The 12053-nt window shown below is 42.1% G+C and overlaps 1 protein-coding gene across 1 annotated transcript in view; it reads right to left on the bottom strand.

The window, feature by feature from the left end:
• The window catches only part of cps1 (carbamoyl-phosphate synthase 1, mitochondrial), a 40252-nt gene extending 32178 nt beyond the window's left edge, over positions 1–8074 (bottom strand). The window contains exons 1-18 of the mRNA XM_048239854.1: positions 7728–8074; positions 6584–6693; positions 6217–6361; positions 5915–6004; positions 5756–5812; positions 5547–5639; positions 5367–5456; positions 4749–4877; positions 4321–4427; positions 4056–4197; positions 3864–3941; positions 3147–3245; positions 2954–3049; positions 2568–2757; positions 1923–2080; positions 1704–1832; positions 1407–1551; positions 695–905 (exon numbers count right to left, since the gene is read on the bottom strand). Coding sequence (XP_048095811.1) covers positions 695–905; positions 1407–1551; positions 1704–1832; positions 1923–2080; positions 2568–2757; positions 2954–3049; positions 3147–3245; positions 3864–3941; positions 4056–4197; positions 4321–4427; positions 4749–4877; positions 5367–5456; positions 5547–5639; positions 5756–5812; positions 5915–6004; positions 6217–6361; positions 6584–6693; positions 7728–7847 — 2189 coding nt within the window. The 5' untranslated portion in view covers positions 7848–8074. The remainder of the gene's footprint in view (positions 1–694; positions 906–1406; positions 1552–1703; positions 1833–1922; positions 2081–2567; positions 2758–2953; positions 3050–3146; positions 3246–3863; positions 3942–4055; positions 4198–4320; positions 4428–4748; positions 4878–5366; positions 5457–5546; positions 5640–5755; positions 5813–5914; positions 6005–6216; positions 6362–6583; positions 6694–7727) is intronic.
• Positions 8075–12053: the final 3979 nt, after the last annotated feature.

The following is a 12053-nucleotide window of genomic DNA, read 5'->3' as shown; positions in this document are numbered from 1 at the left end:
GCGTTGTTGTGCATGGTGCATAAGAATATGTGGATGAAATGAATTATGTTTCCCATGTCATTTGGTAAAATAAATGGTCAAAAATTTGAAGAAAATCTATCTTGGATTATAGCAGATAAGTGTCTATATTTATAATTTTGTGTCATATCTATAATTTTGGTGAGCTCTACAGGAATTATAAACTATCTCAGATGTAAATGCTTGCGTATTCAATAGGCTAGCTAGACCTTAGTTACACAGCCTAGGTATGTTAGCAACACAGGGCTTGAAAGCATTGCCTGTATCACAAACAAAAACGAAACAATGCGTGGAATTTATCTGGGAATAGGCTACTGAAGGTAGGGGCGAGCTATCTCGCTGGCATGTTTAATTTGGTTCCTTGGTTAACATAAGGTATGCTACGTTTTTTTCCACAAAATTGCGTCTGCTAATAAACTTAAACATCAACACAAACAAGCGTGATCTTCTGTGGAATCCCTGACTGCGCCTTCAACGTTAGCCTACTATTATTTGTTGACATGAAACCTGAACGAACGGCAGCTGTTCCTGAAGTTCACTTGCGTCTATTTTTTTTTTTTATATTAGGCAACTTTTTTTGCAGTGGCGCTTGAATTCCAGGAGCGGCGCTGTGCCGCTGATGAATACATTGTAGGGGAAACACTGGTTGTTATGCAGGACACTGCTGACGACTTACCCAGTTGCCTTGGAGGCTAGCGCTGAGCTCCTGGAGAGCCTGGCGTTGACCTCGATGATGCAGTACTCCAGAGAGGAGGGGTGAAGGGCGTACTGGATGTTGCACTCTCCCACGATGCCCAGGTGCCGCACCACCTTGAGGGCCGTCTCTCTCAGCATGTGGTACTCCTCGTTGGACAGGGTCTGGCTAGGCGCCACCACGATGGAGTCACCTGCAAGGACAAGAGAGGCTTCTTTTATCCTTTTTGATAAAAAAAAAAGGTCTGCAGTCCAGCTGTACACAAATAATGAATAATGAATTCAAAGGATGTGTGCATTGGACATACTGTGAGCAGAAGTAAGTAATACTGGGTGGGGTGGCGCCAGTTAGTGGTGTAACGGCTTCTACACACAGTTGCGTTCCGTCAACGCATGCCAGTGGGTGTTCCCGACGGTAGCTATGCAAATGACTTGAAGTATAACCGTAACTTGATTGGTTGGTGCCGTCCGTCGATTGGCTTGATTGGCCGGTGCCGTCTGTCGGTGCAGCAACAGCTGAACTTCTCAACGCGAGCGACGGGAGAAACGCGACGCAACGGACCCCCAATTCAGTTCGGCAACGGCTGACGTGAGCCCATGTAAAGTGAATGGGATGCGTCTCCAGCACTGCAATGCACGCAACTGTGTGTAGAAGCCGTAATGGTGTAATTGGTCCAGTGGTCTGAGTCTGGTACCTGTATGGATGCCAAGCGGGTCAAAGTTCTCCATGTTGCAGACGGTGACGCAGTTGTTGGAGATGTCCCTGACCACCTCATACTCCACCTCCTTCCAGCCCAGAAGGGACTTCTCCACCAGGATCTGACTGCTCATCGCCAGAGCCTGCAGGGCCACACAGCGCACCTCACGTCAACAGAGTTCGCTCTCAACATCCACACGCAAACACACTGGATCAGAGAGAGCGGTCCTGCTGCCACAGAGGCACCACTGCGAAGAGTTCGCTCTTAAGAGCTGGGAACTGATTCTCTGCTCACCTTCCGTGCCGTCTGCTCCAACTTGTCCTTGTTGGCACAAAGGCCGGAGCCCAGACCCCCGAGTGCGTAGGCAGAGCGGAGCATGACAGGGTAGCCAATCTTATCCGCAGCCTTCAGGGCATCTGCCACCTACAGGACACAGTCTGCCATTACAACACACTCATTCCACTGTAAGAAAGCTTGTTATTACAGCATAGCAGGCATGAGGAGGTGTCCCACCGTCTCCACAGCGATGCTGGGTGCTATCTTCTCATTGATCTCCATAAGCTTGTCTGAGAAGAGCTGCCGGTCCTCAGTGGCCATGATGGACTCCACAGGTGTCCCTAACACCTTCACGCCGTACTTTTGCAGGACTCCGCTGTTGTACAGCTCCACACCTGCGTAGCCAGCAGAAAATATAACATACCACATTACCTTTACTAACTGCTGTACAGCATCTTACCTTTACTAACTGCTGTACAACATTCGATTTGGTGAAAGGTTTTTTGATATTTGAGCACAGTGGATAAACTTCTGGAGGAACACAAGGAAAATGTAGCCGAATTCAATGCAAAGTGTAAAGGATTACAGTCAATGACAGCATATCAGATAATCACTACAGATAAAACTGTCACACAAAAGAATGCAAACACAATACATCCAAAGTCCAAACGGTGAACAAAATCACAACACAAGAATTGAGAACCTCTGTGAGGCCATCAGTAGATATGCGTCTAGTTGACTTTTTCACCTCAGGGTTGCCATTAACATTGATAATTTCATACAGTGACAGCACTATAATGAAATGATGTCTGAATACATCAGGCTAATGTGTTCTGTGCACTTGTCCCCTGAGCAGCAGGCTGCGCCCTCGGGGTGACTCACCGCAGTTCAGAGCTGTCTGGCCCCCCATGGAGAGCAGGATGCCGTCTGGCCGCTCCGTCTTGATGACTTCGGTGACAAACTGTGGGGTGACGGGCAGGAAGTAGACAGAGTCAGCCTGCTTGGTGCCAACCTCGTTGGTCTGCACAGAGGCAATGTTGGGGTTCATCAGCACCGTCTTGAGGTTCTCTTCCTGCAAGACAAAACATTCATATCAGTGACTTGTACACCAATGCATCATATGCTATATGGTCTATATTTGTATTTAAGACAGTTGTCTAGAAATAGAAGTAACATGGAAACAGCAACTGACAATGGATTGCCTTCTAAGACACACTTTTTCATGAAATAATGCTAGAGTACTACTGTAACAATGCTTAGACTGTTACCTTCAGGGCCTTGATAGCCTGGGATCCAGAGTAGTCAAACTCGCCTGCCTGGCCGATGGAGAGGCCCCCAGAGCCCAGCACCAGCACCTTAGACACCTGGGAGGGGGCGCACACACACGCTCAGAGACACAGACACACACACAGCCATGTGCAGCTCCCCTCTCGGGGATGTTCACGTGTTCACCCATCTCACCTTAGCTCTCGGAGGAATGTCTGGTTTCGGAGGCATCACAGACACTATGCTGGCCCCCTTCCCCTTCTTAATGAGCGATATGAAGGTGTCGAACAGGAACTAGAGCATGAAGAACATATCATAAATATGAATTCAGAAGTGTCCTTGGTATGTTGTTAGGGTAACACTAATACACAAGTGCACAATAGGGCTCCTATGGATGTATTATCACCCGGAGAGAAGAAATACTCTTTTCTGATTGGCTGGTGGGGTGGCTATTAATTCTGAATAACGGGACACCTATGAAGTAGATCTGGTAAAAAAGGTTTACCGGTAATCACCGTTCCATATCAATGCTTATGAATGGTAACAACCATAAAATGATATAAGCTGGATAACGGCCTTCTAGGTGTCCTGTTATACGGAATTAATGGACTTGGGCGGAGGCAACTTTCTTTGCCTCTCACCCTCGTATAACAGGACACCTCGGCGGTCGTTATCCCTTACTTAATATGTCTGCATCTCAATGTAACATATGTAACATAACAAAATCTGCAATAACACTTCACCTGGACACTGCGCTAGCAGAATAACATAATTGTTTTACTGCATTATTGTATTATGAAAGGATACAATGAAATTGCAGAACATTTGTATTACTTATAAGAACATTACTTATAAGAATAAGTTTGTGTTGTGAACAACATATAATTCAATTTGGGTAATCTGGAATCACACCTCTGTGTCAGTAGGGCCTCCCTTTGCTTCTGGGTGGAACTGTGCTGTGAAGACCGGCTTGGAGTTATGCATGATACCCTGGAGGATAGAGAGAGGGTGAGGAGGAGACAAAACATGCACAACCCAATATTACTCAGTGAAACCCCATGAAACAGAAATTAAAAGGTTAGAACAAAGACAGCTAAACTCTACCTCATTGGTCCCGTCATTGGCATTGATGAATAGAGGGCTCCAGCCTTGTGGCAATGACTGGCTGTCAATTCCGTACCCATGGTTCTGTGCAGTGATAAAGGCTTGGTTTGTCATCACATTCAGTACTGGCTGGTTCTGTCCCCTTCAAGGAAAGAAGAAAAAAAAAGAAAGTGGATATTGTAGAGAACAAGTGTTATATGTTACAGGTAGGAAAAGATTACAACTCTGCTCGTTTAACAAGTTACAGTACATGCTAATGTTGTACCTGTTGCCCATAGGCAGCTTGTAGGAATGAGCTCCTGCCGCAAGAGCAGTAATCTGGTTCCCCATGCAGATGCCAAACACAGGCTGGGGCCGATCACTATTTAGCACCTAAACAAGGACAAAAACAATTCTCTCAAATTTCCCAAGTTAAACAGCAACAAGGATACAACACAGGAGTTGTGTACAAAAACACTGGTGGTATTGCTCTAGTACTCATAAGTCTTAAGATTAAACCTGATGCGTCTCCACCATCACATCAAATTCAATCAGTCAGTTCTTTTGTCTTACTAAAGTAAATCACAATAGGTTTGAATGTCAGTGGTAAGTGATATGCTTTGGCCTAAAGTGGTGACCTGAAGTCGGCCAAACTGGTGCAGCAAAAGACGAAGGACACAGTTTTCCCTCCACTTCCATGTACACAGACAGTACCTTGCGGACATTCTCAATTAGGGGCCTAGCTAGTGAAGGGTCCCCCGGGCCATTGGAAATAAACAGACCATCATAGTCCAGGCTCATCAGGTCTTGGTCCCATGGTACCAGATGTACTTCTGCTCCCCGCTGCACAGGAGTAGACAAGTCACTTATCACATGGAAGCTGGGAGAGATCTCTGGTTTCACTGACAGCTTTTGATGAACAGGTATGCCAAACTCAGGATAGATGAAGAATAATTACACTGCATATATCTGTACATGTTGTTCATGCTACATTGTCATATTTATTCTGCTCTTATAAGGTTACTGCCTTCTGTAAACCAACTGTATACTACTGTTTACACTGCACTATATATCTTGGCCTGTCTATACTTTGTGTATCACATTTCTGCTATACACAAACTGCATTTTGTTGTCTTTGTAGTTGTACTCTGCACAATGACAATAAAGTTGAATCTAATCTAATCTAATACTGAATCAAAACTACAACTGAGGGACCATTTCAAAACATCACATTTGTATTCTTTCAACTTAAACACAAGATACCATACTGCAAGTCATGTGATGCCATCTCCTTCTGCAAATCAATCAGGTCAATTCTTCCATATAATTTACCTTGACAAGAAGTCTGATTATGTTGTGTTTGATCCCACAATCAACTGCTACCACTTTGATTGGGTTTCCTTTCCCAAATATCTGTGCTTCCTTAACAGAAAGAAGTGAAAATCATTTTTACACACACACAAAACAGTATTGATATAAAAGTAAAAGGAATATAGGACCATTGGTGTTTACTTTTGTAGAGACTTCTGCAATTAGATTACGTTGGTTCGGGTCTGTAAATTCAACAGGCTCCCCATCAAACTCAATCTTCCCCAAGACTGTTCCCTAAATATAATAAAAAGATAAATGACACATATTTTCCTATAGCCAACTGAAAACGTTATCCTTCATGTGAAAACAGTTCAGTTAAGATAATACTGTATGTGGGTCTGGCAGCCTACCTTATCCCGAATTATTTTAGTAAGCATCCTAGTATCCACACCATACAACGCAGGCACCTTAAAATTGGAAAATTAAATTTAAAATCTAATATGAAGTAAGCATTTACGACAAGAAGCCCAAACATAATACACAGGAGGAAAGAACACTTTGAAAAATACCCCTTCTTCTTCCAACCATTGAGCCAAGGATTTGACTGAGTTCCAGTGGCTGTATTCATAACTATAGTCTTGCACCAACAGCCCAGACACCTGAGAAATAAAATACAGTCACAATCCTGAGGGGTTAGAGTCACCACTGAAGGTCTCGTGCAACATTGGCCCAGATGACTGGCAGCTAATATTGCAAAATCTTTCAGAGAAATTAATCTTAGAGGCAAACATGTAACAAAGTAAAGACATATTGGATGTGGCATTTACACAGCAGTTTAATCAGTGAACTTTAGGAAGTGCTCGAAACCCACATGAATTTGGTCGGATTCCAAATGCTTTCTCAATCCCAGCTCATCCAGCTCCTGTGTATTGGGAACGCCGTAGTTTCCCACAATCGGGTACGTGAGAGTTAAAATCTGGCCCCTGTAGCTAGGATCAGTCAGAGCTTCGGGGTACCTGTGTGTAGAAATATGTTGAAGACGGGTGCTTTGAGTCATACAGTGAATCCAGCACGCAACATAAATCCCTCCCCAAAAAACATGGTGCATGTAACAAAGTGCTACACCACAAACCACATTGTAACCATAATGGATAATAGAATAATAGATTCAGCCACAAAAAAAAAGTTTCTGTTGCATTCAAGCCTTTCAATCATAATGAAAACTGTGTATGCCTCACCCTACAAGTCCTGTGTTGAAGACTAGCTCGCCAGCCATGGAACTATTCTTTCCAAAGGACAAGCCCTTCATTCGAGTGCCATCCTCCAAAACAAGGTGAGCAGTCTGGGCCTGAGGATAAGGGTTCAGATAGGACAGTAGTACAGACATTAGTCCTTACTAGTGCTTCTCAGTAATCAAAATAATTAGGACAGGAACGTGACAAATGTAAATCGCATTCCCTCTTTTCAACCTATGGTGGAACTGACACTGATGTGAGGATTCACCTGACTTATGCCTTGCCATCATGAATAATTGTGAAGATTTGTAATACAACCTCATGTTTGCTTTAAGACAGATAGATAGATAGATAGATAGATAGATAACTGATTGGAATGTTGGCATTGCTATCTTCAGCCATAATATAGGATCTTTTTCCCAATAAAATAAAAAATACTTCCTTCAACACATGGCGCAATTCAATGCAACTAGCCCTCCAACGTGAATAAACAGCCTCAGCAATAGTGTAGTATAATTCCACATCTGATACATGGGCTAAACAAGTATGATTACGTAGCCGAACTTATCCCACAGCGATTTACGGTTAACAAATGAGGCGTTTCACTCGGTATTTCGTGGACCTAGATAACTATACTCACTGTGTTGGCATGAAACCAAACAAACCTATGTGATTTCACCATTTTTGCTATGAAAACACAATAACAAACAGCCAATCAAATGCTGACATGGCTACTCAATGTTTACATTATGCAAAGTAGCACGTCGAGGGTAGCAGCAGCAGCCAGCACTAGCAGGCAGGCACACCCACTAGCACCTATGGTTTTTGAAAGCGGGAATTTGATATTCGGCCAAATAAATCAGACCATGAACGTATCAGAGAATTAAAAACGTATTAAATTCCTTTATCATTAAAGTTATTTTGGATAAGGTTAAACTTAGGTCTTTTTTGAAAACATATTTAAATCAATGGTTACATTTGCTCACAAAGTTTAAGTTAGCAAATTTGGCTTAAGTAATTTTCTTTGTTGACCCCGGTTTAGCTGGCTTAAGCAAGAGGGCCAAAATAAAATTGTAACTGACAGACTGGTTGATAACGAGGCTGGATAAAATGTTCATGAGCTTTAATAATTAGCATTTTATTTTACCTTTACACTGAACAGACGAGTTGACTTCCAGTTTACAAGACTCCTGCTTCTGCCACTTAGCCATCCTTGCTTCAGTAATGTTACCCTGGCTACTGTGCAAGCCGTTAATATCTTTGTCATTATAAAATTACAAACAACGGGAGATGATGTTGTGGTAAAATCGCCCAAAATAACTTTATCCTTTTTTTCAGTCACTTTCAGAAGAGACTAGGTCGAAAGAACAACTATATATCCCGTTGTAAAAAAATGAATGAAAGTGCAGCGTCCTCGTGTCTTGCCTGAGAAACTGTCAGCTGCCGTAAGCTTTTGCCAGGCGTGCCGCGTGGAACGCCAAAGTGCAGAGTTGCACTCTGACCTAACCCACAACTGCAGGAATTCCATAAGCCCGCCACGCTGCCATCAAACTCATCGCTTACATCGCTTACATCGCGCACTGATCGACGATTGGTTAATGCCTTTCAGTGACGGACATTCCAGTGTGAAGTTGAACCATGGTGTAGTGATAACAATTTCATTGTTTTATTTTGTATTATACAGCTATTGTTACAAACTCACTGACCTACTATTATTCTTCTCCTATAAGTAGGCCTAGGCTACTTTGCATTCACTAGAGTATTTAGAAACATTTGATCACACTATGTGTGCATGCGTTTGTGCATGATTGATATGATGAGAAATGTATCATGCCTACTGGGCATGCATTCCCACATGAGGAGTTCATGTAGGCTGACACTGTAACATCAGAAGAGACATGTAACCCAACCAAGATGACATTTTACTTATTTAAGCCTCATGCTAAACACATAATTGAGGTTACCTACATTTGATTTAAGCATCTTGGTCATCATGTGTTACATTTACCAAAATGCTGCTAGAACATTTTGGATTCGTTTTTTAAAAAGGTGGTATTGTTTGGCAAATGCATTGGTTGATGTTCTGTTACAAGGGCGTAGGTTTGGTCTGAGCTTTGGTGAGGACCACTAACACCCCCCCTCTCAACTCTTTCACCAGCCACTATAGATATATAAAATTATTCAAATGTGTATTGTCTAACTACTATCCATGATTAAAATGTGAGACAAGATTGGCATGATTTAAAACTGTCCAACTTGATCCAACTATACTGTGTAGCCTACATAATCTGATTTTAATATGTACAGATATGTAGGCTATATTTAACATTTAACATTTATTTTCTATTTGGTCTGTTATGAAATTATGCATTGACCCATTTAAGCACAGCTCAGTTTTAAGAAACTTAAATACATGCATGCTTAGCATTTTGTGAAAAGAAAACATTAACAAACTACGTTGCGGCTACATTGACAAACTCTTAACCGTGAGCTGCCTGTATATTCTCTGATTCTAATAATTACAGATATCTAGGCGATGTAAGCACAGCTCAGTTTTAAGAAATGCTTAAAGCCGAAAGACCATGTTGAATTTTGCTACAATTTATTTAAAAACCGGCTTTCTCTGGAACAGCTACAGTAACTATACACGGGAATGCATTACACCTTTGTGTTCGGTGAGGTCTGCTGTTTATTCTGATATATAGGCCTATGGTTTGTCATGTGTTGTGTGAAGAGTGTGTAGGCCTACGATATTCCACCAAGACGAATGGATGTGGGGATGGCGCAGAGAATAATTATTAAATCTCTTGAAGTTATTTTTCTCGCGAACTGTTTATCACAGCAAATAGTGGCTAGCTAGCACCGTTTAAAAGCTGAGAAAAGGCTTTTTCATGTGACACATGATGAGTAGCCTACTTCTCGAGGAGTTCAACAGAGAAGAATGGGTGAATTTGGACGCACTACATATGCTTTGTAGAGCGCCATGCTGCGCAGGAGATTGCGGCTTAGTTATTATAGGTAACTTCAAATCACAGCGATTTACCCTTATAGGCTACTCTACATTACAAGATCTGTACGAGATGATCCACAGCACTGAAGTGAGAAATGATTTAACTCTTTGTGTAGCGCATGTGAGCGCTTTTTTCCACATTTCAACCTGAATATTGGTGGGGACATTTCAGTCAGTAATTTGACATTGGTGTGGACACGTCCTTCGGTCCCCACGCAAATCTACGCCCCTGGTTACAATATCCATGGTGATGCATTGATAGCCTACTTCTACATCATGCCAGGGATGCCTTCATCTCCAAGAGAAGTCTGGAAATAAAAATCTGGTCGAAAACCTAAAGGTACTTAAACTATGTTAACTTAGTGCATGCAAACATGAAACGACACACTATGCAGGCACACACAAAACACTCTGTCCCCCATCTCTCACCCTCCATCTTGAATGGCCTAAACAATGCCCTTCAAAGACTTGTCTCCGACACAACCCAACCATCACACAATAGTGGGCAGCCATGGCCGGGGATTAGGGGAGCTGCAGGGGTTTGCTGATGATGGTGAGATTGCAGCAGACCAGAGTAGGCGCTCTGGTGGATTCAGCAGTCTGTGACCAGTGGCCAGTTGGGCGTGAGTAATGTGACCTGGGATGTGTCAGCAAAGAGAGCGGTCTTTAATGACGAACAATACAACATGATGCCCTGCAGTGACCCTAGCAACGTCCACAGACTTGACCCTATCTCTGTATCATAACGGTTCTGAGGTGAGGTGACCATGGTGGTGAGGTGTTGAGCAGGGATGTAGTGGAGGCTAAACGCCAAGTAAACGCAGTTCACCTACCTCTGAAATTTCAGAAATAGAGTTTATCCACCTCTCAAGAGTTTGTTCACCAATTTGAACTTTTGACATTAAAAAAACACACTGTATTATCCACATTTACAATATGTACACTCATCAACACTCTAGAAACCATTTAATACCACTGGTATTGTTATAAAATATTGGACAATAACCTCCACCATCATCAAACATGCTCCGAATGCCTTTCCCACCTCTTATTTTACCACTACACAACATGGTCTTGAGGCCGGAAAGTGAGACATATCACCCCAGGACGTTGCACACCCCCATTTTTGAGTCCTTAGGTAACAGCTGGCCATGTCTGAACTGGAGTCTAAAATAATGTTTAAATTCAAAGGGCTTGAAGTAGGGCTTGAGTGATTGAAGTAGGATGATGAAAACATAAAGTGCACTAAATGCACTAGCGGTTTAGGGTAAGCTTGAAGACCTTGTATGTTTTATCTTTGCTGTTTCAGCAGCAATATGGACTATATCAAAATTTTGGATTTTTTTTTTATCAAATCTTACCCAATGCTCCCCTGGGTATGAAGAAGTGTGATGATATTTCAAAAGTAAAACAGTCAGATTAGAGGAAACTGTGCCAGGCTGTCTGGGCAGGGCTGTGCTGTGCTGAGGCTGCCTGGAGCTGAAGTCCTCTATGGAGTCAATGGTCATTTCATTACTGGTATAGTGTTTCATGCCCTGGTGTTAAAATCACAAATGAGTCATTCAAGGAAGACTTCTGTGCTTAAAGCTTATCATGAAAGAGTAACAGTGCACTCTAGTGGTTGTGGACTGCAAAACATGTTGTTAGGATAAATTTGAAGCAAACAGACTATCACCATGAAACTTTTACATGCACATTTCACATTTTGGGTGGAAAAGGAAATGATCCCTACTCCACGGGTCACTACACCATTGTAGAAATTCAAATCTTAATAACATTACATTTTCAGATAGGAAAACTTTTGAACTCCCACATAGATACGCACACACAATCTACAATTTGTGTATGTTTGTACATCAAAATCTTCCACATTTGCCTGCATTTTGTGACACATCAACAGCTGAACACCATATGTAACAGTTTGAGGGTTTCTTCACTGTTCCTGGATCTTATTGTTATAAGCAACTTTCCACGATGCTTGTCTCACTGGCAACAACACAGTGCTGCTAGCTATATGAGCCTGAAGATGGAAAATAGCACAGTCTCTTAAGAACACGGGAAGCCTTTGAAACACATAACTTTCTATTACGGCAACACACTGGATCCATCCACTGGGACTCCAGTGCTTAAAGAGATATGGAATGTTTCTCTGTCATTTGAATGGCATTCACATTGTTTGGGATCATATGTGCAGCTTTTAGACATGTTTAACCATACAAAAAAGCCTAAAAATAATTAAGGCTATTTCTGTCAGGAAAGCAAATGTTCCTGGGATAATATTGTCTTTCTCAGAGTCAAGCATCAATGCTGATGACTACACCTTTTGTGTTCTCAAGAATTCAACATTAGAGATCTGAAGTTTTTATATTTATACTTTATTTTCAGTTAACCTTGACTAATACATTTTTGTAAAATATATAAATAGATAGATAGATAGATGGTTAGAAGTATGTATTGGAGTAA

This window comes from Alosa alosa, chromosome 3 (assembly GCF_017589495.1).
Source record: "Alosa alosa isolate M-15738 ecotype Scorff River chromosome 3, AALO_Geno_1.1, whole genome shotgun sequence".
NCBI lineage: Eukaryota > Metazoa > Chordata > Actinopteri > Clupeiformes > Clupeidae > Alosa > Alosa alosa.
This window is presented reverse-complemented; position numbering and strand designations above follow the sequence as displayed.